Genomic DNA, 27,795 nt, shown 5'->3' on the forward strand with positions numbered 1-27,795 from the left:
ACGTATCTCTTACCTAAAGCTTTATCTTAGACTCAGAGTTTTGTTGTTAAAAGAATTTACTTTTAGGAAGGACACAAGTATGCTTTATGAAAAATGAAAAATATTTTGATGAAAAAATTTCAAAATGGATTTTGTGTACTTTGACAGGGGATGTTGATATTGTCAACGTTTTAAAACTTTTTACGTCATCAAGATAGTAAAGGAATGAAAACTAGGTCTTAACTTTCTGCTTCTCAATTTACTATCTCTTTTAGAAGACAGTGAATTATTAAAATAAGCTATTTTTCTTATTCATTGCCATAACTGCTATAGCTTTGAATGTAGCTTTGTTGAATAAATACTGAGCTATCTACTCTCTTCCTAGCACAATATTGTGTACTACATGCGCACATACCAATATATCTACAATATATATAGTATTTAATACCTATAATATATAACACATAACTAATAGATAATAAGTATAATGCATACTATATCCTGTATATAATTTCTATATTATATATATGCATATGTTTACCATGTGTGATATATGAGTAAAAGCAGAAGACTTGGATGAGTGGAGTCAAACATTGCAGAAGTAAGACAACCAAAACAGCAAGCAGGTAGAAAACCATATGGTGCTAAAAGGGAAACAGTCAAGTTTTGCAATGGATGTTCTCCTCTAAGTCAGAAAAGGAAGAGATTGAGGTCATCTGAGACTGTAAGGCACTTCATAAATAAAGCAGAGCTTAAGGCAGAAATCCAAAGGCAGAACATATTTGGTTATGTAGATGTTGGGATGAAACCATGCTAAATATAAAGAAAAAAAGAGGAAAAGTTTAGAATGTGGAGCCAAACAAGCCTCTTTCATCTGGAGCAAAGGTGGAAGAATAAATGTGAGGGATGAAGACACATAAGTTGAGTGGTTGATGCTAATGGGAAAAATAAACACACATCTCGAATCATACATCTAAAAGTCAGAAGTTCTTTTAGGAATTTTCTGATGCCTTTACAGGATTCAGCATATGAAAAAGGGTTGCTAGCTAATGATGGCAATAATTATCACCATAAATAAGGATTCAGCATATGAAAAAGGGTTGCTAGCTAATGATGGCAATAATTATCACCATAAATATTTTACAAGATACTTGGTATAATGGTTTAGTATGTCATTATGTGTGTTTCATGAAGTACATCGCAGAGAAGATGGAGTACCTCCGCAACACTGACTCAGCACCGCACATCCTCAGAGTGGATCCGTGGTAATTCTGTGGATTTGGGCAACAATTTTAGCAATTAAGCCCATTTTCTAAACCGCAGAGGAGAGAAGAACAATTATCCCCAGTGACAGATAAACCATGTCATTAAAAGCAGATGAAGTATTTGGAATACCTCTTCCTCCAAAGCCACCCTCAAATAATTTTTAAAAAATCAAAAGAAAGCGAGCATTTGCTTACGAGTGATGTAGAACTTTTCTCATTTCTGGCCGGCGCAGTGGCTCACGCCTGTAATCCCAGCACTTTGGGAGGCTGAGGTGGGTGGATCGCGAGGTCAGGAGATCGAGACCATCCTGGCCAACAAGGTGAAACCCCGTCTCTACTAAAAATACAAGAATTAGCTGGGCGTTGCGGCACGTGCCTGTAATCCCAGCTACTCCGGAGACTGAGGAAGGAGAATTGCTTGAACCTGGGAGGCGGAGGTTGCAGTAAGCCAAGGTTGCACCACTGAACTGTAGCCTGGCAACAGAGCTAGACTCCATCTCAAAAACAAACAAACAAACAACAACAACAAAAACAACAACAACAAAGCAAAGCATTATCAGCTGCATAGGGAATAAGTCATTTATTCTTTCCAGCCATCCCTCAGCAATGCTACAAAGCAGACCATTGGCTTTTTAGACTGGAATTGCCCAAAGAATATCATGGCAGGGAGGGAGAGGCTTAAGGAGTTTCATAAATTGTTAAATTAATACTGAAAGAATCTTCCAAGTGGTCTGTGATTAAACAAGTCCACTCTGTGAAATTTAGGTTAAAGATGAACATATATCAGATGATTTTTTTCTCAATCCTCATCCTACAAATCCTCATTGGTTACTATGGAAAAGGATTTTAAAAATCTGCCTTACATATTTAAGATAGATTAATATCCCATATTTAAGGTAGATTTAAGATTTTTCTAGAAGGCCCTCGGGGGCTGAGAAGCTAGGGTGGTGTGAGGGGACAAGGTCTCCATGGGTCCCCTTCCCCCTTTTGAACAGTACAACTCGGCTTTCATAAATCTTCATAAGTTGGGCTTTAAAACAGTAATAATCTTTTTCTGCAAAGAAAGGGATAAAATAATTTTTAAAACTAGACTGTCCCAGTTTATGGAAAATATTATTTGTTACACATATCTTTACAGAAGCTAACCATCTGATAATATGAGTCATAACTGAGTCTCCTTTCCAAATTCTTTCCTAGGGATTAGATGAGCAGCAAACATTTGGGGCCTGTCAGGCATGTACATAACTATGTGAAACGGCAGGAAGGCATCCTCTCTCTATCAGGGCGGCTAAAATTTCCATGCACCAGTACCCACTGAGTAAAATAGAAACCTTCAGAATAAAAAAAAAAAAAGAAATACACATACTCTTTCCAGAAGGCTTAGAGTCTTAAACTATGGGTAGAGTACAAACAAACTGAAATTTAACACCAAAATGCCATTCGTGTTTTTAAATAGAAGCACTGGCTCACCTCAACTGTCAAGTGTGCAGCGTGATTTAAGTGAAAGCTGACAATGATAAAATTTAAGCTAAGGCCCATCCGTTGGAAATCTGGTCTTCACCGTCATAACACCGCAAAGTTCCTTGTTAGTGAATTGAATCAGGTGAGGCTGCCAAAGTGAGAAAGGAAGCAATCCTTCTTCTAAAGCAATCTCAAGACTTCTTCTAAAGCAGACTCAACGCACTACAAGAACTGTTAAATAATGACATTGGAAAGAGCGGCGACTTTGGTAGTGACTCAACCCCTCAGTAGCAACCAAATACATCTTTGTTTAGCCACTGAGGAGATTTATGTGCACTTATGTTTTCCAAATTCTACTTCATTCACTAGAGAAATGGTGTTTCCATCATTCATCAAGTAAAAGTAATAGTTCATTTTTAGAATGAAATGATGCACCTAATGAATTCTTGAATTTGGAAGTTTTGTGTCTCACTTCCATCTTGACCTGTGATCTAGAATCATGAATTTGGAAAAGGAAAAAGTGCTAATTCTTTAGAGCTCAAATACACAGGTCGCAGATCTGTTGCATCCAAGAAAGAATAAATACTTCATTGTAACTCCAAGAACTAAAAGAAAAGGAGTAAAATGAAAACGTAAGCATCTCTCTCCTTCCCTCTCTCCCACCCACCACAGTAATGATGAAAATGCTCAAGGAGAATCTAGTATAGGAGCTAAGTTTTCTGGGTACTTACCATTACTCAAATAAACCAACAAAACAAGACTGGCTCTGGCTGGAGAAAAAAAAAAAAACCTTAACTAAACATTAAGTCCCAAAGTAATAGTTGCCTATCTAATTGGTGTGACATTCCAAGCATGTGAAAAGAAATCTATTTAAGTAAGCTTAGTATTTGGAGTCTACTGAAACTGATGATAATATTTTTTTGAAAAAGCATTTTTATTTGTATTTATGAAACTTCATTGAATTCAGTGATTGAGATTTTGTAGGTTTAAAGCTCCATTTTAGAAAGCATATACAAAATGACTACAAACCTGGTTCTATAGCATTATAATGAATATTCTATTACTTTTGAAAGACAATGTTTTTAAGTAGAAGAAAAAAAGCTATGTACTTTATAATTAACCTAAGGCTCGTGAGACAAACCTGTGATTTTTGCCAAGTACTTGACTAGAGACTGAATTTTAATGGGCTACAAGAAAGGTAGATCAGTCAAAACTGCTTTTATTATGGAGAAGAACATTTCAATTTACTAGACGAAAGTCACTTGGTCCTTGAAATAACTCTCAATGGCATGCAGGAAAAACACTGCCTTGGATATTGAAGAAAGTCAGCAAATGGTTGTAGAATGAATAAAAGACCTTAAAAAAAGAGAAAATGGAGGTTAAAAATCCGTTGCATACTGCACAATGTTTGACCCAGACATAAGTTGTTGTGTCGTGTTTGTAGCATTTTTCTAGCTGTGTGATCTCAAGAAAGTCGCTTAACATCTATAGATCTCAGTTTAATGGAGGTATTGATACTACTTGAGGGGATTAGCAGAAATCTTATATGAGATATAATTTATTATCTTAATCACTTACCACAGTGTCTGGTGTACAGTCAACACTGTATCGATGTTAGCTTTTTATATCATACTTTTTTAAAAAATTCAAAAACAGGCTAGAATTGCCCACAGTTTAGTAACACAGGAAAGCATCAATAGGAAAATACAGTAACATTCTAATAAATTAACTGTGTTTGCCAAACGGTTGCTATAAGCACATACTATAATACCATGACCTTTCTACTAAGCAGGTGTTCTACCCCAGAATCATATTAGCTCTTTAGATCGTGTCAGAGGTCAGCTTTATTTGTCTGCCAATATCACAATTCACTGAAGCTCTGAAGAGCTTAGTAAGTTGTCATTTTTTTCGGGTAGTAACTTGAATAAGCAGAATTCCAACCCAGATTCCTCTTCCACTCTATGGTCTTTCTCACTGAATAATCACAGGGTGAGTGGCAAAATCAAAGCCTCGTGTGCGTGAGGTCTCTGTGCCATCCATGCGCCTTGTTGACTGGCCCTTTCTATACAAAAGGAAAGATATTGCAGAACTATAACTATTTTAAAAGATAAAAATACAAAGCTTGCCCAAAATAAGCCATTTATTTTATGCCTTTAAGACTCAAGGTATGTTTTTTGCAGATGCTCCCTCTGATACAAAGGAAAGTAAGACATTCTGAGCCGTTCCATAGGATTGGAGCAAAGTAATGCAGAGTTTGGCTAGTGTGACCAGGAGCCAGGCAGAATGTTAAGGTTGGGGAGGCTCGCTCAGAGTTGGAAGTTTTAAAATTACTTGCAGAAATTTCTTCTACAATCTTACTCTGTTGAGAAGGCTAGCTCAGAGTTGGGAGTTTTAAAATTACTTGCAGAAATTTCTTCTACAGTCTTATTCTGTCCAAGAAACTTTTCTTGACAGAAATTCTTCAAACAGAAATGTTTTCCTGGGCGCATTTGGTCAAATACCTAGTCATGGCTGTCCTGTGGGAAAGCCTGGGTTGCTCTGAAAGAATTCTGTGATGAGTTACATAACAGCATGTAGCAATGGCAAGTCTTGGCAAATTCTTGGCTCTCCCTTATAGTCAGTGCCATAGAAAGAGTCAAAGCGGCTTCGTTAACCTCCAGCACACAACAAAGCACCAGATAGTAACGTCCTCTGCCAAACCATCCTTCTTAAAAGCCTCTTGTCCTTTTATTTTCTTTTCTCATAATCCCTGGCAGCTGAAAGGGAAAGACAAAATCTAATGACAACATTCACAACAAAGAACTGAGTCAGCTAGTTCAGGGATTTTCCTGTCTTCCTTTATTTTCTCTGCTTCTTTCTGCCAGCTGGTCTCTTCAGGAAGTAACCAAAACATAGTTTTTCTTTTCTCTTTTTTCTTTTTCTTTTTTTCTTGGAGTGCAGTGGTGCGATCATGGCTCACTGCAACCTCTGCCTCAGGCTCAAGCAGCTCTCCCACCTCAGCCCCCCATGTAGCTGGGACTACAAGTGCAAGCAACCATGCCCAGCTAATTTTTGTAGTTTTTGTAGACAGGTTTCACCATGTTGACCAGGCTGGTCTCAGACTCCCAAGGTCAAGCCTATCAACTGCTTCGGCCTCCCAAGTGCTAGGATTACAGGCATGAGCCACCACGCCTGGCAAAACATAGTTTTCCGTGTCATATCTTACAGAAAGTATTTTTCCTTATAAGAAAAAAGAAAAACCATTTAAAAATAAGCAGAGTATATTTGGAAATAAAGATGTGGAATTATCTCATAGAGTCACTGAAAGACCTCAAACTTGAACTCGTATTTTCAATTATCTGGAGCCTTATGCACAGGTTTACAAAGTATCCATCCTAGAACTGAGGCTTCCAGGAACACTTGTGCCTTTACCAGGCCATTGCAAAGTCTGTCTGAAGGTGGCTAAGCCTCCAGTGAGAAAATAATAAAATGCAAATAATGATTTTTGTATTCTCTCTTCACTATGAGACCATTATACCATAAATGTTAACAATCGGGAACAAAATTATAATCAAAACAGTAGGAAAATTAATGCTCTTAGTTGCAAGATCTGAGATGCTAGCTTTCTCCTATGTGATGTATGGGCAGGTGTGAATCTCAGCCTCAAGTCAGAAATGAGGTTTTACTACTCAATGCTTGGCAGGAATATGATGAAGGACAAAGAACTCTCTCAAAATGGAATATCTTATGGTGAACTGCAAACTTGAGAGTAATGTTTTTGAGTAACACAGCCATATACGGCAGCCCCTAGAATGTTTAGGACATAGCTCAGTCTTGCTAGTCTCTAATAGACTCTTAAGGAATAATGTTACTAAAACAATAATGACCTTTTGTTCTCTGAGATTATAGAAATCCAGTTCTGCTTGATAATACCAGAATAGTAGTGTTCTAACAGAATTGCTATTTTTCTTTCTTTTTGAAAATAATTTCAACCTTTATTTTAGATTCAGGGGATACAGGTTTGTTACCTGGGTATGTTGTATGATGCTGAGGTTTGGGTTACAATTGATCTCATCACCCAGGTACTGAACATAATACCCAGTAGTTAGTTTTTCAACCCATACCCCCATCTCTGCCTCCCTCTCTAGTAGTCTCCAGTGTCTATTGCTGCCATTTTTATGTCCATGAGAACACATTGCTTAGCTCCCACTTATAAGTAACAACATGCAGCATTTAGTTTTCTGTTCCTGCATTAAGTTGCTTAGGATAATGGCCTCCTGCTGCATCCATGTTGCTGCAAAGGACATGATTTTGTTCTTTTTATGGCTGTGTAGTGTTCCATGATGTGTATATACCATATACTCTTTATCCAATCCACTGTTGATGGGCATCTAGGTTTAATCCACATATTTACTCTTGTGAATAGTGCTGTGATGAATATACAAAGTACATGTGCCTTTTTGTTAGAACAATTTCTTTTAAGTATATACCCAGTAATGGGATTGCTAGGTTGAATGGTAGTTCAACTCTTAGTTCTTTGAGAAATCTCCAAACTGCTTTCCACAGCAGCTGAATTAATTCACATTTCTACCAACGTTGTACGACCATTCCCATTTCTCCACAGCTTCCCCTGTTGTTTTTTGACTTTTTAATAACAACTCTTCTGACCAATGTGAGATGATATCTCATTGTGGTTTTTTGTTTTTGTTTTGTTTTGTTTGTTTGTTTGTTTTGAGATGGAGTCTTGCTCTGTCACCCAAGCTGGAGTGCAGTGGTGCGATCTTGACTCACTGCAACCTCCACCTCTCGGGTTCAGGTGATTCTCCTGCCTCAGCCTCCTGAGTAGCTGGGATTACAGATGCGTGCCATCAAGCCAGGCTAATTTTTGTATTTTTAGTAGAGACGGGGTTTCACCATGTTGGTCAGGCTGATCTCAAACACCTGACCTTTTGACCCACCTGCCTCAGCCTCCCAAAGTGCTGGGATTACAGACATGAGCCACCGCACCTGGCCCTCATTGTGGTTTTGATTTGCATTTCTCTGATGATTAGTGATGTGGAGCATTTTTTCATATATTTGTTGGCCACTTGTATGTCTTCTTTTGAGAAGTGTCTGTTCATGTAGCCCATTTTCTAATGGGGTTATTTGTTTTTTGCTTGTTGAATTAAGTTCCTTATAGATTCTGGACATTAGACTTTTTTGTTAGATGCAAAGTTTGTGAATATCTTCTTCCATTCTGTAGGTCACTTGTTTACTCTGTTAATAGTTTCTTCTGCTGTGCAAAACTTTAGGTTCCATTTGTCTTTTTTTTTTTTTTGCACATGCTTTTGAGGGCTTAGTCATAAATTCTTTCACAAGACTGATGTCCAGAATGGTGTTTCCTAGGTTTTATTCTAGGATTCTTATAGTTTGAGGATCTACATTTAAATCTTTAATTTTTTTGAATTAATTTTTGTATATGGTGTAAGGAAGGAGTCCAGTTTCATTTTTCTGCGTACAGCTAGACAGTTATTCCAGAACCATTTGTTGAATAGGGAGTCGTTTCCCCATTGTTATTTTTGTCAACTTTGTTGAAGATCAGAGGGCCATAGGTCTGCAGCATTATTTCTGCACTCTCTATTCTGTTCCACTGGTCTATGTATTTGTTTTTGCACCACTACCATGCTGTTTCAGTTACTGTAGTCTTAGAGTATAGTTTGAATTCTGGTAATGTGATGCCTCTGGCTTTGTTCTTTTTGCTTAGGATTACTGTGGCTATTCAGGCTCTTTTTTGGTTCCGTAGTTCCATCTTACTTTTACAATAGGTTTTTCTAGTTCTGTGAAAAATGAAGTTGCTGGTTTGGTAGAAGTAACACTGAATCTGTAAACTTCTTTGGGCAGTATGGCCATTTTAATGATACTGCTTTTTCCCATCCACGAGCATAGGATTTTTTGCTTGGATCATCTCTGATGACTTTCAGCAGTGTTTTGTGGTTCTCCTCATAGAGATCTTTCACCCCCTTGGTTAGATATATTCCTAGGTATTTTGTTGTTGTTGTTGCAGCTGTTGTAAATGTAAAATGCAAGCTATTGTAAATCAAGACTGTGTTCTTGATTGGGCTGTCAGCTTGAGTGTTACTGGTGTATATAAATGCTACTTATTTTTGTACATTAATTTTGTATCCTGAAACTTTACTGAAGATGTTTATCGGTTCCAGGAGACCTTTACTTGAGTTCTTGGGTTTTCTAAGTAAAGAATCACATCATCAGCAAAGAGAGATAGTTCAAAGACTTCTATTTGGATACCTTTTATTTCTTTCTCTTGCCTGATTGCTCTGGCAAGGACTTTCAATATTATAGGAATAGGAGTAATGAGGGTGGGCATCATTGTCTTATTCCAGTTCTCAGCAGGAATGCTTCCAGTTTTTGCCTGTTCAGTATGAACTATTTTTCAAACTAGCTAAATCCTAGGTTCTTTAAAAGCTATGTTTGAAACTTGGTAAAATACCAGTCAAAAAGTTTACCAGAATGTGTGCACAGTTGTGCTTATAAATTGTGTATAAAAGAGCTTTTAGGAAACCACCGAATTTTGTCCTTTGGAAATAGACAATCTATATTTTATAAATGTATATATTTTTATAGACTACATTTTTAAAAATTGAAGTGTATCTGTGAGTTGTTTTTCCAGTATACATTATGTGGTTAATATTTGAAGACAGGAGACAATGAGAAATGGAAAAAAGTGAACATCCTCTTCAACATAAAGTAAGTCTCATGTTTCTCAAAGTTTTGTAATTGCACTTAATACATGTGGATAGCCAGTCTCTTTTGACGGTTTCTTTTCCTAGGCTTTGACCTGAACATGCCCTACCTCACACTTTAATGTAATGACAATACATTATATTTTGGTTATAATTCACAAACTTTTCACACATGCCATAATCCTCATAACTGTGCCCTACATAAGGTAATGGTATTATGTTATGCTTCCTTTGTAGAGAAGAAAAAAGGCTTTAAACTGCAGAGGCATTTGCTCAAGGTTATTGATCTTAGAGGAAAGTAAAAATGTGAGCCCTGGTCTTCTGACATTGCTTCTGACATCACGCATTCTTACCATTTGTGAGATTTTGTTTCTTTATATTATGAAACAGGCAGTGTCCTTTGTCCAGAACTAATATCTGTATTGGGTTGCAGTCTGTCTTTCAGAGTCTTTGTACCAACCCCAGCAAGACGCGGATTATCTTAATATTTTCTGTGTGGCTTTTTCCCCATCTTCATGACAGCGTAAACAAACTCAATACTGACCATTTCATCGAGTCAATATCATTACTAGCTTGTATACCATATGAAGACAGATTGATTTCATCTTCAGAATTTAGATAAATACCAGCACATGGCAGTTTCTTAATGAATAGTCATGGAAAGGAGAATAAAAGGAAGAAGGAAAAGAGGAAGGGAGAAAGTGAGGGGACTCAAACTTAAGTGAATGGAATTTGTCACCATTTTCAATGCAGGATGTTACCCGTTCTAATTGTCCCTATCTGAATGTTGTGGGTGCATGTGCACTGAATAAGTGTTAATGGATATTGATTCTGGAGTTAATTTTCAAAGAACAAGTAAAGACAGAAAATCAATACTGTCCAAGGTTGAATCTATAAGTAATATCTTTCATTCCTTCTTCTTAATCAGACGTATTGTGCCTTTTCCCGATTTCTTTTAACTTCATAAAATTGGCGTTAGAACACCACCCCTGCATGCTCCGCCAAATAAAAATATTTTATATGCTTCCCTATTTTTTTTTTCTTTTTTTTTTGAGAAAAGGTCTTGCTCTGTCACCCAGGTTGGAGTGCAGTGCTGCGATCATAGCTCACTGCAGCCTAAAGCTCCTGGACTCAATCGATCCTCCTGCCTGAGCCTCCTGAGTAGCTGGGTCTACAGGTGTGTGCCACCATGCCTGGCTAATTTTTGTATTTTTTGTGGAGATGGGGTTTAGCCTTGTTGTTTGTCCAGGATGGTCTCGAATTCCTGGGCTTAAGTGATCCTCCCACCTCCGCCTCCCAAAATGCTGGGATTACAGACATGAGCAATCATGCTGGTCCTATGTGTTTCTTTTTAACTAGAATCAGTTAATGGCTGCTAATATATTCAAGTATCTTTTTCATGTCTTATTAACTTGAAGGTCACTTTCCTTTAAGTAAAGAACACTGCTTTTTCACCTTTTGATTCGCCACTTTTAACTGAATACATTTTTATTGTTAATATTTTAAACTTTCTGAGCCAATATTCAAACTATTTTTTTTTTTTTTTTTTAAGGAGACAGAGTCTCACTTTGTCACCAGGCGGGAGTGCAGTGGTGCGATCTTGGCTCACTGCAACCTCCGCTTCCTGGGTTCAAGCGATTCTCCTGTCTCAGCCTCCTGAGTAGTGGGATTACAGGCACGTGCCACCACGCCTGGCTAATTTTTGTATTTTTAGTAGAGACGGGGTTTCGCTATGTTGGCCAGGCTGGTCTCAAACTCCTGACCTCAAGTGATCCGCCTGCCTTGGCCTCCCAAAGTGCTGAGATTATAGATGTGAGCCACTGCAACTGGCCCAAACATTATTAAACATTGTTTCTTTGTGTATTTAAGATTGAATGCTCAATATGGTACCACAAAGTGCGTGTGGCAAACAGAAAACATCGCAGACACCAGATATGGGAACTATAACTGACAAGGAGATTACTCTCTTTTTTCTCTCAAGCAGACCAGAAAATTATCAAGTGTTAGATGGTGTCACAGGAAGGACTGTGACTAATGTAAAACTGAGAATCAGTACCTGCTGAAAACAGCCACTCTGGACTTTAGATCTTCACCCTTACAGATACTCTGCATGGATGCTTGTGTCCTAAATCCTTTATATCTGTTTTAGTTAACAAAGGTAAGAATAGTTAAACAAAAAATAGAAATCTTGCTTTTGTTCATGCACACAACTGGCTTCTTCATACATAGGCTACTAGAGGATTCTGACAGGAGGGATGATCTGTCTCCAGCGATGGGAAATCTATTTTCCTGCAGTCACTGTAAAGCAAGGACAAGAGAAGGAAGCAGCTCCCATAGTGAGTGAGGTCTCCTGTTTGGAGACAGTTGGACAAAGGCATAGTATCTGCAGGACACCCGCTGTGCTGCCAGCATGGACGGGATGACACCTTGGCATGTAAAACTGTGGTTGAGGCCAGCACATCTGGGACTCCTGACTTTCTGTGCTTTCTGCTCTGAAGACATACTTCTGCAAATATGTTTGATTTTCATTAAAAGTATCAACACAAAACACCCTAACTGCCGTCAGAGCCTAAACCTCCCATGAGCATGAGTAAATGGTTAAGTGGTGATAAAACTATCTGTGGCTAGAGCCGTGGAGAGGAGAAGGATTACGTGTAAAATGGTTCTTACATTAAGTCCTTGTCCATGGTGCAGATCAGATTTTCTCCTCGGCAGCTGTTGTCCTCAGACTAGAGAATACAGATTGTTGATTTCATTCCTTGTGTGGATTTGTGACCCTTTGAACATTTCGAGCTGGCAGTTGGTAGATAGAACAGTGTGAACAAAGTGGGTAAAAAGAATGCAAGGACCAGAAAAGTGACATTTTATAAGAATAGTAAATGCCCAGTTCTTATGTACATGCCAGGAACTGTTTTAGACAAGTACCATTATAAACTCATTTAATCTTTACGAAAACCTTATGATGTAGGTGCTGGTGATGAGAGATCTGTTTCTGTCTTCCTTATTTGATATTCACTGGTTTAGATTTGTTCGCATGTGGTGTTGACTAGCAATCTAGTACATTGGAAAGAGTCCAAGTCGGAAGCAGACAATCTTGGTTCCTATCTTGTTTTGCTGAGAGCCCTGTGAGCCACTTTGAGAATACCACCTACCCTCTCTCAACCTGTTTCTTCATCCACAAAATGGAGGAGTTAGGCAGGATCACTGGTTTTTGAATCTTTTCTAAAGCCATTGGCCCTTTCTTTTGTGGTGATCTGGAAGGTCATTTTGTAAAGCTGAGAGTGGAAGCTACCCTGATGGGAGACAGAGCCCACACTTTGCCAGCACACTCTGCGGTAGCTTTATTGAGCTCCTTGGGCTCTTTGAAGCCATTTGTAAATGGCTAAAGAAAATGATTTCTACATCCACTTTTAGCTCTGAATGCCAAATAATGCTATGCACATTTATTTTGACTTTTGGTGAACCAGTTTCCTGCCAGAGAAACTTTTAGCACAAAGAACCCAAGTTACCTTTTGTGAATTTCTCACGCCCATGACCTCAGTCACCCTATTCCAGAACATGAATGTACTTGACCGAACTCAGAACAACTGCACTGAGTCACCAAATAATGTGTAATGATCATTATGTTAGGACACTTCCTGTGGCCTTGCAGGTGATATTTCACTTAACTCACTTTCTTTTAAGGACCGCCTAAGGTCACTTAAAGAATGCTGTTGGCAATTTTCTTCCCAGCACTCTGGAGCACTCGTCTATCTCCGTATTTTCACATCCTCTCCACCAAACACACTTTCATATGAGGAGCAAGTTCCTACGTCATCTTGGATGCTCTGTTACTCCTCGGCACCAATGGGAGAACTAAAGTTTCTTATTGCCCTCAGTGGTAGCGCAGACATTCAGCAGATCTGCCCAGTGAGGGAGAGCAGACAGTCCCAGTAAGACTGCAGGTTGGAATAAAGAACAGCAGGGTAAGAAGAGCCAAGTACTTTCTCTTCCCTTCTCATATTGGGAGTGTCCCATTTTCTGTTAACCTCTTCCTCTCTTTTAAAATCGTTTTACCTGGGTTCTTTTTGTTAATTAGTATTTTCTTGATCACAAAACATGCCTCAACTGGGAAAAAGGAACAGAACTTCTTTTACAGAGTTTAATACAAGATTTTAAAACATAAACCTGTATAGGCTGGATGCAGTGGCTCACGCCTGTAATCCCAACACTTTGGGACACTGAGGCAGGCAGATCACTTGAAGTGAGGAGTTCAAGACCAGCCTGGCCAACATGGCGAAACCCCATCTCTACTAAAAATACAAAAATTAGTTGAGTGTGGTGGCCCATGCCTGTAATCTCAGCTACTTGGGAGGCTGAGGCAGGAGAATTGCTGGAACCTGGGAAGCGGAGGTTTCAGGGAGCCGAGATCACACCGCTGCACTCTAGCCTGGGCGACAGAGCAAGACTGTCTCAAAGAAACAAAACAAAACAAAATGTAAACCTGTGTAACCACCATTCAAGTCATGAAATAGAACCCCAGAAGCCTTCAGGTATCCCTTTTCAATCACAATACCTTCTCATCCCATCAAGACAGAGTGACTAGTTCTTATAGTAATCGTTCTCTTGCCTTTCTTTAGTTTCAGCTCCTATGCATACATCTCATATTGACATGGTTTAACCTGTTTTTGAACCCTATATTAATTGAATCATTCTCTAAATATTCTTTTGTTATTTACTTTTACAATGAACAGTATGATATAATTGTCTACATATATCTAGGTTCATTTATTTTCAATAATGTAAATTCCATAACCAATTTGGGGCAATTATGAACAGTATTTCTAGAAACATCTAGTATAAATAAGTTTTCATAGCTCTAAAAGTGAAATGTCCAGGTCATAGGGCCTGTGTGTCTCCATTTCTAAGACAGTGTTGCCCTGTTTTCCAATGTGGCTGTATCTGTGGTGAAACCCCAGCAGGTTATGAGAATTCACGTATTGTCAGTACTCTTAATATTTGCCAATCTGGGCTGGGTACAGTGGCTCACACCTGTAATCCCAGCTCTTTGGTAGGCCAAGGTGGGTGGATCACTTGAGCTCAGGAAACCAGCTTGGGCAATATGGCAAAACTCCATCTGTACAAAAAATACAAAAGTTAGCCAGGCATGGTGATGTGCACCTGTAGTCCCAGGTACTTGAGAGGCTGAGGAGGGAGAACCACCAGAGCCTGGGGAGGGTGAGGCTGCAGTGAGCCTTGATCACGCCACTGCACTCCAGCCTGCATGGCAGAGTGACTCAACCTCAAAAAAATAAAAAAATAAAATAAAATTGCCAATATGGTGGGCATGTGGGAGTATATTATGGTTTAATTTTCATTTCCCTAACTAATAATGCCATTTTAATTTTTGTTGACCACTTGTACTTCTTCTTTTGTGATGTGCTTGCCAAATATTTTGCCTTCTATTCTATTGGTCCGTCTGCCTTCCCCCTTTTTAAAATTGAGTATTACAAGTTATTTTGTATCCTAAAATTTTAAGAAAATGAAAACATTTAGAAGAACTATTTACAAATATCTTCCGTGGCTTGACTTTTCACTTTTTATTGGTGTTTCCACTGGTGAACAGAAACTCTTAATTTAAAAATAGTCACATTTACAAATTTTTTCCACTTCAATTAAGACTTTTTGTGGAATTCATCTTAAAAATCTTTTGGTACTTCAAGGTAATGGAAGTATTTTTTTTCCATATTCTTAAAGTATTCCTTTGCAATCATCCACTTGAAATTAATTTTTTGTATCGTTTAAGTCTACTTTTCACCAAATGCACAGTCAATTATATTCACACCATGTATTGGAAAGTGGGTTCTATATTTCATAATCTATAGTCACTACAGTGCCCAGTTTGTGTAAGTCTAGCGTTTATTCATGCATGAGTCTGTTTATGGGCTCTTATCAATTACATTGCTCTGGACCTATACTATACTAAACTGGTTTCTGTAGCTTTAGAATAGGTCTTCATAGAACAAGCTCTCCCACATTCTTCTATTTTTTCGTAGTTTTGGCTATTCTTGGCAATTTGAAATTCTATGTATCAATTTTAGAAGTAATTTCTGTGGTTCGCAGAATACTTGTTGCATTTTTATTGGAATTCATTGAACCTATATTTATTTGAAGAATAATTTACAACTTTGTAATACTTGGCTTTTCAATCATAAATGTGATATATTTTCTCATTTATATAGGTTTTATTGAATGTCTCCCAATAATGTTTTATTCCCGGGGAGATCTTATATATATTTGTTGAATTTATTCATAGGTAACAGATTGTTTTATGCTACCATAAATAATATCTTAATAAATTTTTATGTTTTCAACCTGTTTGTCAAGGGCAGAAAGAAATATATTAATTTTTGTATATTAACTTCATACCAAAGAACTTTTCTAAGCTCTCTTATTAATTCTAATAGGAATCTATGGGTTCTATAGGGATTTTTTACGTGGAAAGTTATATTATTTGTGAATAATGAGAGTTTTGTTTCCTTTCTAAATGTTACACCATTTTTATTTCTTCTTCTTTCCTTATTCTATGGATTAAAACATCCTGTACGATGTTGAATAGATTGGTGGTAGGGAGTGTTCATTTTTGTTTTTCAGTTGAGAGGGAAAGCCTTCAACATTCTGTCATTAACCACCATGCCTTCTGAAGGTTTCTGTTCTGTTTTTGTAGCTACCCCTTACCATTCTTAAGGAAGTTTCTCACTTTGAGCTGTGCACACATCTGGACATTCAGTATACAGAGGAGAGTTTGCTTTGCACATGCATTTTTTAGAAAGCATTCCCCATATCATTATTGGTGTAGTTCATGTTTCAGCTTTAATATCTGGGGAACAGTTCATAGCACCTGAACTCACTAAATAAGCAACTGCACTGTGATGTGGACTGTCTGCACTTGTACTCTGTGGTCATGACTAGTGCTGTGATACTGGTTTAAACAAAATTATCTTTCAGAGTCCATTCCTTACATCCTGAATACATGTACTGCATGTATCTGATAGATGGTCTGAAAGGTTCTTCTTTTTCTTCAGATAAGATTTTTAAAAAACTTTATAGAAGATTGCCTCAGAAAATCTCATTGAATAGCATGCTTCTTCCTTTCTCCCTATTATCTCTTGACCCATAAATAGTCTTATAGTAGCTGTAAAAGCCTTTCTCCTTATGGTTAAAATTAAATACAGTAAAACATTTCCCCCACTTCTTCCAATTCTGATATTTTAACAGCAACATAGCAAGTTCTAATTAGCCTAAGTTAAATAACCATTACTAATTTTACACCAAGATCAATATTGGGGATGTCTTTTTTTTTTTAATCTGTGTAATTTTTTTTAATATACTTTAAGTTCTAGGCTACATGTACACAACGTGCAGGTTTGTTACATATGTACATATGTGCGATGTTGGTGTGCTGCACCCATTAACTCGTCATTCACATTAGGTATATCTCCTAATTCTATCCTTCACCACTCCCCCCACCTCACTTCCACAGGCCCCAGTGTGTGATGCTCCCCACCCTGTGTCCAAGTGTTCTCATTGTTCAATTTCCTCCTATGAGTGAGAACATGCGGTGTTTGGTTTTCTGTTCTTGTGATAGTTTGCTTAGAATGGTGGTCGCTTCATCCATGTCACTACAAAGGACATGAACTCATCCTTTTTTATGGCTGCATAGTATTCCATGGTGTATATGTGCCACATTTCCTTAATCCAGTCTATCATTGACGGACATTTGGGTTGGTTCCAAGTCTTTGCAATTGTGAATAGTGCCGCAATTAACATACCTGTGCATGTGTCTTTATAGTAGCATGACTTATAATCCTTTGGTTATACACCCAGTAATGGGATCTCTGGGTCAAATGGTATTTCTAGTTCTAGATCCTTGAGGAATTGCCACGCTGTCTTCCACAATGGTTGAACTAGTTTACAGTCCCACTAACAGTGTAAAAGTTTTCCTATTTTTCCACATCCTCTCCAGCACCTGTTGTTTCCTGACTTTTTAATGATTGCCATTCTAACTGGTGTGAGATGGTATCTCATTGTGGGATTGATTTGGATTTCTCTGATGGCCAGTGATGACGAGCATTTTTTCATGTGTCTGTTGGCTGCATAAATGTCTTCTTTTGAAAAGTGTCTGTTCATATCCTTTCCCCACTTTTTGATGGGGTTGTTTGATTTTTTTCTCGTAAATTTGTTTAAGTTCTTTGTAGATTCTGGATATTAGCCCTTTGTCAATATGGGGGATTTCTTTGTGTTTCATTATGTCTGCATAGCTTCATAATGTCTCTCATCACTTCCTGGTAATGAATAATTAAGTTTATCTGGAAAGTCCTGAAGAGCTGGGTTTAGGGGACAGATTATAAAGAGGGTGATGGCTGAGGTGAGGCCTGGGTCATCTTTTTTGTTATTGGTGCTGTTGTTGTTGAGATAGGGTCTCTGTTGCTGAGGCGGGAGTGCAGTGGTGCAATCATAGCTCACTGTACCTTGAACTTTTGGGCTCAAGTGATCCTCCCGACTTGAGCCTGTAGTGTGCCTGTAGTCCCAGCTACTCAGGATGAGTCCCAACATCCTGAGTATCTGGGGTTACAGGCACATGTCACCATGCCCAGCTAATTTTTAATTTTTTTTTGTAGAGATGGGGATCTCACTATATTGCCCAGGCTGATCTCAAACTACCGGCCCCAAGCAATCCTCCCACCTCCTCGGTCTCCAACAGTATTAGGATTACAGGTGTAAACCACCAGGCCCAGCCCCTAGGTCATCTTAACTCGAATGACTGTTAACAGTTTGGCTATTTTCACTTGGTAGTAGGATAAAATTGAGTTCTATCAAAGCGAAAGCCACCGTTAGAGGAAGAGTCAGTGCCTCCCTGTACTAGATGTGAGGTCGTGTTTCCAAATAGCTGTTCCAGATTTAAATCATACATAGAAATTGAAGCAGTAATTGGCCTATTAAAAACAATAGTGTTTTTATTCAGAGCTATGGGTGTATGTAGCTATGCATGTAAATGCGGTTTATGTGGTATGCCCTGTACATCAATGGATTTGTGCTTTGGTGTATGAAGTATGTATCACCCCAAACTTATACTTGAAAGACGTCACTTCTGTAGATAAGATTATGGCTATGATTTTATTCCAGCTCTCCTTAATGCTTGAGTCTGAATAAAATTTTAGGCACAGTGTTTTGAAAATCATAAATATATAACATTCAGAGTAGAAGCGGGACATATGGGATTATAAAAAAATTAAAAGAACGAAAGAAAGTGAGCAAAGAAACATAGAAATGGTGAGTCAAATACAAAGCACAAAACTAATGTAGGAAAAATAAATCCAAAATACATCAGCAATTAAATAGCTATAAATTGAATGGTTTTTCCACTTAAAAGATTGCAATGTTCAGATTGAATTTTTGTAATATCCAGCAATGTATTTTTAGAAATGACCTGCCTAAAACTTAAGGATTCAGAAAGGTTGAAAATAAAAGGATCAAGAAAGATGTGCCCAAGGGAAATACCAACTAAAAGTGCTGTTGCTGTATTAATATGAAAAAAATAAGACTTTAAGGAACAAAAAAAAAAACTGCCTGTGTGGTGGCTCATGCCTATAATTCCAGCATTTTGGGAGGTCGAGGCAGGCAGATTGCTTGAGCTCAGGGGTTTGAGACCAGCCTGGGCAACATTGTGAAACCCCATCTCTACCAAAAATACAAAAAATTAGCCAGGCATGGTGACGCATGCCTGTAATCCCAGCTACTTGGGAGGCTGAGGTGGGAGGATCATTTGAACCTGGGAGATGGAGGTTGCTGTGAGCCGAGATCACACTGCTGCACTCCAACCTGGGCAACAACAGAGTGGGACCTGTCTCCAAAAAAATAAAAAGTAAAAATAAAGGAAAAAAACTACTAGATGCCACTATATAATGGTAAGAGGTTGAATTTACTAAAAAGCTGTAACAATTCTTATTCATGTAATGGCTTTAAAATATAAAATTCAAAAATTGACCTAAGTTTTAAGGAAAAATATTTTAATCGAATCATTTTAGTCATTGATTGGTTAAGCGGACAAACATGCTCATTATATAAACATGTAGCATAATTTAAAAAGGTAGACCTAATTGATATATGGAACTTCATATCCTCATTCTTTTCATGGACGTTTTGAACATTTGTAAAAGTAAAGTATACACAGGACCATAAAGCATGTCTCAGTAAATTTTAAATTTCTAATATTATAAAGTCCAGAGGTTGACAAACTTTTCCTGTAAAAAATTAATGAGTAAATATTTTAGTCTCCTGGGTCAACTTTGTGGGACTAGTTGAGAACAGTCTCAACTTTGCAGATGTTATGTAAAAGAAAATATAGATAATATACAAACAATTGAGTTTAGTTCTGTTACAATAAAACTTTTATTTACAAAAACAGGTGATAGGCTAAATTTGGTCCATGAGCCATAATTTGCTGACCTCTGATCTGGAACATATAACTGGCCTCAGTAATTTTAATGGGGAAATCATTAACAAAATGTAATTAGAAAAAAACATTTATTCGGAAGTTAAGGAAAGATATTAAAGTAACTCATAGGTCAAGAAATCAAAATTATGTAAAGAATAAAACAATCACTTTCCACAAATTGATGAAGAAAATAAGAAAGCTGCAAGCAGAAATTAATAAGGTGAAAAATGAAGACAGGAAGAATCAACAAAGCCAAAGGATGGTTCTTTGAAGGACTAGTATGATTAGTAAACCTCGTCCAAACTTGTCATTGTAAAAGAGGTACAAATAACAGCTGGATTTAGGAAGATAATATAATAGCAGATATCACTGAGATGTTTACAGTAAGTGATTATTATATAACAATGCCAATAATTTTGAATATTAAGACAAAGTGGACAATTTTCTAAATAACACAACTGATCTAAGCTGAGTTTAGAAGGCAGAACTTAAATAGTTGTAAATTCAAATATGTATATGTATAAGTAGTTTTTAAAATTCCTCAAAAGAACTCCAAAAGCAGATTATTTTACTAGTGACTTCTACCAAGCATTACAGGTGGAAATATTTCTAGTATGTGAACCACAATAATAGAGAAAACAAGAGACTAGTCCCCAACTCCTGTCATGAAGTGAAGTATAACTAACCCTGTCATCTGTGGTGGCTCCGTATTGTGTCAGCTTGGTTATGTTGGATCTGTTTCCCTTTTTGTGTTGTCCCGAGCGAGACTGGCTGGAAGAAAAGGTAATGTAAGAGTTGGATGGCAGTGTGAGGAAGCTGCCACTGGGATTCTGAATTTTGGTGTAGGGTACCAGGTGCCGTGGGTGTTTGCACATGTCACTGGTCATTTAGCAACATACAGAGGTCAAGCTTGTCCTCATCTTGCCAGATCTTCCCCTTGACCCTTCCAGAACCCAGGCCAGGTATATGTGGAGTTTTGTGGTGAAGGCCACCCTTTTCTCCTTAGGTCATCTGTATCATTGAGGACAAAGATGGTGATAGACAGACACATTCCTGATTTTTTCCCCCATAAGTTTGAGATCATCTTTGCTCTCCCCAGACCATTTCTTAGTCAGCTCTATTGCTGACTGCCAGACAGGCAACCTATGTTGACTTTAAGCACAATATCAGATACAAAGACAACAGCCTCACAGGAACTTATTAATCAACTTCTGCAAATGTAGAAGGTATAATTGGTATAATAAATCTCTTGTTCTGTAACATCCAGAGTGATTAAACCTTAACTGATACATTACGAGAATATGAAAGGTCACTACGAGGAAGGAATATTATAGGTCAATCTCACTCATGAATATAGCTGCAAAATCTTAAATAAAATATCAGCAAATAAGCTTTCTAGGAAATCTGTTGTGGTAAGGTATCCTGTTTTAAATAGCATCCTGTCCCATTAATGGAGCAGAAAAACAATATTCTATTAGGAGCTACAAAGTTGTTTTTGTAAAACCCAATCAAACCTGTAAAAGTTACCTTGGGATTATTTTGAAGCAAATCTCAGACAGATCACCTAATGAATAAGGAAAGAATGGATTAGAGGAAGGCCAGAATGAATGTGAAGAGAAAAACCATTATACATATAGTTTTTATATATATATATGTATATTATATATAATAACTATTATAGTTATAGTTAATAACCATTATATAGATAATAATGGTAACTTGGCCTCGACCTTTGATTCAAGTATGATGGTATTGGAAATAAATGAATATAGACATTGTCAAAGAAAATTTGGAGAGACATTGACATGATGAAGTAATGGATTAAATTATACACACTTTCACATCAACATCTGAAAACCTTGGGGTAATCACAATTTAATTTATCAAGGCATTTTCAGTATAAGACATGATAGTACATTATGATACATTTAAGAACTGTACTGGCCGGGCGCGGTGGCTCCCACCTGTAATCCCAGCACTTTGGGAGGCCACGGCAGGCGGATCATGAGGTTAGGAGTTCCAGACCAGCCTGGCCATCGTGGTGAAACCCCGTCTGTACTAAAAATAACAAAAATTAGCCATACGTGGTGGCACGTGCCTGTAATCTCAGCTACTCAGGAGGCTGAGGCAGGAGAATCATTTGAACCCAGAAGGTGGAGTTTGCAGTGAGCCACTGCACTCCAGCCTGGGAGACAGAGCGACACTCCGTCTCAAAACAAACAAACTAACTAACTAACTAACAAAAACTGTACTAAATCCTTTGTCTGTTAATCTGGAATTAATCTAGGAAAAAACTTAAAAGTGCTTCATTGAACCCAGCAACCCAGGAAACTTGCACCTAGGGACTGTCATCTGGCTTCATCACCATCGGCAACACCTTTGAGAACCCAGGGACTGTTGAGAAGGCTATTCTGGAGAGTTCTGTGCTTCCAGAGTACTGCTGCTTTAAACTATTTCAAAATCTGTGGCTTCTTCCAGACCCGTTATTCTTTAATTTTCTTATTTCTACTATTTTAAGTACTTTCCCTCTGTAAATTTTTTGACTGTTATGAAAATGGCAGGTCTGTTATACTATATGATGTCAACCAGCACTGATTTCTTTGCCATGGGTAGACACACCCATGATATAGGTTTAATGTCTTTTGAGTCCACAGCTCTTCAGGTTGTGGGGTTTTTTGGTGGTTGTTTCATTTTCATGGGCTGTTTTTGCTTGTTTGCTTGCTTTTATTTGTTTTCTTCTTTGTTTTATTTTGCATACAAAGGGGGCAAACTTACTCTAGTATGCCAAGGTGCTGTTTTGTGTACACCATAGGCACCAAGTAACAATGAACCATGAACATTTGTGGGGTTTACCAATAACTAAGGTGCTTTTGAGTTGTAAGTTTTCAATTTGCTATTTAACTTTACCCGTCAGTAGAAAGACAAGATTAGAAGAAGAAAGCATGCATGGTGCATTTATATCTACATTATAGCACCGATAAGAATAATGCATAAGCTAACATTAACTGAGGACTGGCTGTGTACCAGGCGGTGCTCTGATTCATGTACTAATTCTACAGTTATGTATTAATCACAAATTCTGTGAAGTAGGTGCTACTGTTAACCTTATTTTCCAGATAATGAAATTAAAGCACAAAGAGATTGAGTAATTTTTTTAGGTAACAAATTTAATATTTGGCTGAGCTGGGATATGGACCCACCATTGGCAGTATGATTGCAGGGCTGAGGCTCCTGACAACTATCCTATACGGGAATAAATAGTTCTGTTTATAGCTCTCCTGTAAAGTCATTTGTTATATCAAATGTAGGTAAACTGCTGATGCAAGTGAAATTTGTAAGAAGCGACATCAATGAGAGCTACTTTTATTTCTGTGTATTTTGGTTACAAATAAAATTGGCATTTTTTAGGAAGTATATATTTTCTTATAAATATTGTATGTTCAGCAGAAATCTGCAGAAAGGTCAAGTCCCTATTTTCAAAAATAGAATCAATATTTTTGGTTAGATTTTTGCTTGTTTAATTGTTTTCTTTGCAATGACATCTTTCTTTTTAATATTTTTCATATCAAGGACGTGAAATAATTTTGTGTTTTGTTGTCATTGTCTTGTTTTTTTGAGACAGAGTCTTCCTCTGTTGCTCAGGCTGGAGTGCAGTGGCACGATCTCAGCTCACTGCAACCTCTGCCTCCCGGTTCAAGCGATTTGCATGTCTCAGCCTCCTGAGTAGCTGGGATGACAGGCATGTACCACCTTGTCCAGCTACTTTTTGTATTTTTAGTAGAGACGGGGTTTCACCATGTTGATCGGGTTGGTCTCAAACTCTTGACTTCAGGTGATCTGCCTGACTCAGCCTCCCAAAGTACTGAGATTACAGGCCTGAGCCACCACACCCGGCCAAAATTTGTTAATTTCACAGTTCACATGCCAACCAAAGGCTTTCAAGGATACCATGTTAAGGATAACAATAGCAAAAATAGTTTTTGCTTTCCTTTTCCACAGAATTCTTTTGTGCTTCATAAAAATCTTAGTATAAAAATGTACTGTCTATAATAAAGTCATACCGTCTGTTTTAGGACTCACTATTTTAGGGTGCTACCTACAATTTATTTACCATCAGTGAAAACGATATGTAAATCAAATATTTTATGGACAATGTTAGCAGTTAAGGGACCATCCCTACAACCTAACTATGGGAATTTGCTAAGTTTGTCATGACTCTGAGAACCTTTGACTCTCAGGCTTACGAGGATGGCTTGATTAAGGTTCACGCAATTCTAAAAGTCTCTCAAGAGCTTAAGGTTCAACTGGGCAGCAACTATTTTCACCTGTGTGTCCCCAGGACATAAAACATGTTAGGCACCTGATACATATTGAGCGAATGGGTAAATGAATGACTGACATTTCACCTCCTTCATTCATTACACAAATAAAAATTAATAAACCTTGGTACAGTTTATGGTGGTCCCTCATGATTTAAGGATTTAGATATTTTGAATTAAAATTGTACTTTGTTATTTATTTCTGCATGGAGGGATTATTTGTGCCTTAAAAAAATCATCAATCTTATTCAGTGTAGTTTAAAATATTCCCAAAGCAGGAATACCTTTTCTAACATTACACAAGATATTTTAAACATTTTGAGAACCTTTAGCTCTCAATATTGACAAACATTTGAGTAGGATAGAAATCATCCTTAAGTAACAGCTAAAGGAAAAGTAATGTTTATTGTTGGTTCAGTATCCTGGATATTGGGAACAGATATATTTTCCTCAACAGAAGCCCTTTATCATTTTGTTTCAGGATCTATAATAAAAATATATTTCGTGAAACCATATGACATTATTATTTTAAACTATATTTAATTGGATTTTATACTATGCTTACAGTGTTTTTACTTGTATCAAAGTTGACAAAGTTGAAAAGGCCTTCTTATATAACATTTATTCTCAAAGCCTTACACACACATACTGATAAAATATCGTTCACCACAGTATTTAGGCCCTGATGGTAAATGTGTGGTTTTGTAATGATCTCAATCATATTTTCTCAAATTATGATTTTTCAGAGCGTTGTATCCTTTACCTAACCATTCAATCCCAATCACTCACTTCCACCCATATTTTCTCTAATTGTAATTTTTTTCAGACCCTTGTAACCTGTCCTAACCACTCCATTCTCTCCTGTAGGAGAGGAGACATCACACACCACAAGATTGACATCTGTAGTTTCCCAGCAACCTTTATACAAGAAATGCATGACCCTTGAAACAAAGGTTAACTGTTGGATAACAACTGCTCAATTTTTTTCCAAGATGCTTATGTCAGGCTTACCCTCAGACCTCATCTGCCCTCACTCACTACCACTAGGTCAACAGATTTAGGTACTCATGTTTAAGTAAAGCAGAATAAAAAATAAAATGGAGCAAGAACTGAGCTCAGATATGACTCCTAAAGGTTGTATGAGTGCATGGCCTTGTAAAGAAACCCAAAGCAACACAACCTCTGAGAACTGAATAATGGCCCGTTCCAGATGCGTCTTTGCAATGGTGGAAATTTGGCACTAACAGGTAAAAGAAAACCTTAGGATTTCTTTGTGATGATTTAAGGAGAAGGTTTTATTTTTTACTTAGTGAGCCCTTAATAGTAATTTTGGAGTAAACATTCATTTTTTCTAAGGATAGGAATCTTACACTTTTAAAAAGACATTCAGAAATGAAAAGATGATCACAGACTTTTGCCCTGAGATAAAAGGACTTAAAAGTTATATCAACTTACGTATCATTATTGAAGGCAGTTTGTGAACTGAGCTGCTCTTCAGAAAATAAAAATTATCAACCTGTGTTTGTTAATATTATGGTATTGCTGTTTCTGTGATTATGATATTGTGGTTATAATTATGAAGAATACTCATCTTTTAGAAATAATACTAAACTATTTATGGATGAAATTATATACTGAGATTGGCTTCAAAATAATCCTAGGAGTTTTCATGGGGAAGTGGGTGAGTTATAGATGAAACAAGACTAACTGTAAGTTGATAATTGTTGACACTGTGTATGGATATGCATGTATGTTTGAAATTTTTGTAGTAAAAAATGGGGAAAACTGCCAACCCAGATTCAGGCAGGAATATATTTATCCTGATGTTCTTTTTCTGACAGTGGAGTAACAATTACTTTTAAGTTCCCAAACTCAGGTATATACCCTCAAAAATCCATATCTGTGGATCACTCATTTGTTAATTTGTCTAAATACCACTTCTTGGAAGCAGTGAGCTCTCTAAGTTTGTGATTGGTTGTGTAAGTCAGAAAAGCTAAATTTGTGTCCCCAATATTTTAGCTTTAAAAATTGTCAGAAGGTGATCTTGCTTTCCAGTTTTTCAGAATTTCTTGAAAACGTTTATTCACTTTTAACTACGCCTTCCATAATTATGTAGCTTTCTGTCCTAACACCTCTTAGATTTCAAATTTCTAGTTTGAAACATCTAAAAGTTTTAAGATTTTTCGGCTGCAGAAGTGTCTTCATGTCTTTGACGGTTTCCGGTGCCCTTCTTTGAAACTTTTCCAACTTAAACATCACTTTCCCACTGAGGATTAGTGACCAAACCAGACACAGGTCCCCGTGCTTTCAGGGACATTAGCAATGGTTAAAATGGAAATACAATAGTCCCTGTAATCCCAGCACTTTGGGAGGCTGAGGTGGGTAGATAGAATTGCCTTTGTTTCATATCCTACAAGGTTTAACATTTTATTTTAGTCCTTGTCGGTAGTAACATTAGGCCATCCCTCATCTATGGTATATCTTAGATGCTTTTTCTGAGCCATAATAATTCAGAGTCCGTTATCTTCTATAGAATGTAATTCTTATTATTTTCCTAGTGTTTTATCTGATACTGGCTCTCTTTAAAACTTCTGCCCACTCATAGGGCTTAATGTTCTTCTAGGTATCTCGAGATTTCGCAGTGCTCTCTTATACGTACAATCATAGCTATCCAGCATTTAAACAATTCTGTCCCTAACACGTTCACTCACTGTGCATTTATTTTTAATGAATCCATACAGCTGAGCACACAGAACATACACTGAGGACACTCAGTCTATTCACTCTTCTGTTCCTTGTCATTTTCTAGTGAATTAACCATATACCATTTTCTTCCAATTCCATGCAGTCATTTTTAAAAATCACTTTTGCTTTTGATCCATTTAAAATTTTTAAAAGAATTAAGTATTGATAGGTTCTCCTTAGTCCACAAATTGAGCTTTCTGGTTGCAATATTCTGTCTGCAGTCATTATCAACAGACAATTTTACATTTGATTGATTTGCGGACGAAGGCTTCTCCTGAACGGACTAAGGCTTCTCCTGAAGCCCAGCACATCTCCCAGTTCAATAAGTGTGAGTTATGCTCAAATCCATTGGCTTCTTTTCTCCCCACTGCCCTGGAAATCTGTTTACTACCATTAAGGACTACAGAAAGCCTTCTTAAAGCATTCTAGGAAATTCCATGTTCGAATTACTCTTTAACAACTCTTCTAGTGCACATGGCCTAAGAGATACAGTACTTAGACCTGTGCAATAACAGCTGTATAGACTCAGTCTCTGTGATCAGAGTGCACAACCCAGTGGGGGAGACAGACATAGAAACAGAACATTATAATATACGGTGTCTAAAATTGTTTTCAGAACAAACATTGTCACAGTACTGATGATAAAACAAAAATTGTCACAATACTTATGATAAAACTTCCTACATTTATTCTGTAGGAATATTATTATGCATTATTATGCATTCTGTAGGAATATGCATTATTCAAAAGCATAAAGCTTTTGTTGTTACAGAATAATGAGCATAAGCTTAAAATTGAAAATTTTAATTAATTTAATTTTAAACAAAAAT

The 27,795-nt window shown here is 37.3% G+C and overlaps 1 protein-coding gene and 1 long non-coding RNA gene across 9 annotated transcripts in view; one reads left to right on the forward strand and one right to left on the reverse strand.

Moving 5' to 3' along the window:
• Positions 1–27,795, forward strand: part of ASB5 (ankyrin repeat and SOCS box containing 5) — a 106,909-nt gene that overhangs the window by 54,178 nt on the left and 24,936 nt on the right. The window contains exon 1 of one of the 6 annotated variants that reach the window (XM_017959233.3): positions 23,735–25,467. The exons of the other annotated variants lie outside the window; for them this stretch is intronic. Within the exon in view, the coding sequence (XP_017814722.1) occupies positions 25,431–25,467 (37 nt within the window). The 5' untranslated portion in view covers positions 23,735–25,430. Of the gene's footprint in view, positions 1–23,734; positions 25,468–27,795 lie in introns of those variants that run through there. 6 annotated transcript variants of the gene reach the window in all.
• Positions 2,620–27,795, reverse strand: part of LOC103884800 — a 28,507-nt gene continuing 3,331 nt past the window's right edge. The window contains exons 4-6 of one of the 3 annotated variants that reach the window (XR_004182605.1): positions 21,429–21,465; positions 12,095–12,217; positions 2,620–4,061 (exon numbers count right to left, since the gene is read on the reverse strand). This is a non-coding gene — a long non-coding RNA (uncharacterized LOC103884800). Of the gene's footprint in view, positions 4,062–11,162; positions 12,218–21,428; positions 21,466–27,795 lie in introns of those variants that run through there. The other 2 variants (XR_647570.3, XR_004182604.1) reach the window with 2 other exon arrangements.

This window comes from Papio anubis, chromosome 3, assembly GCF_008728515.1.
Source record: "Papio anubis isolate 15944 chromosome 3, Panubis1.0, whole genome shotgun sequence".
NCBI classification, from domain to species: domain Eukaryota; kingdom Metazoa; phylum Chordata; class Mammalia; order Primates; family Cercopithecidae; genus Papio; species Papio anubis.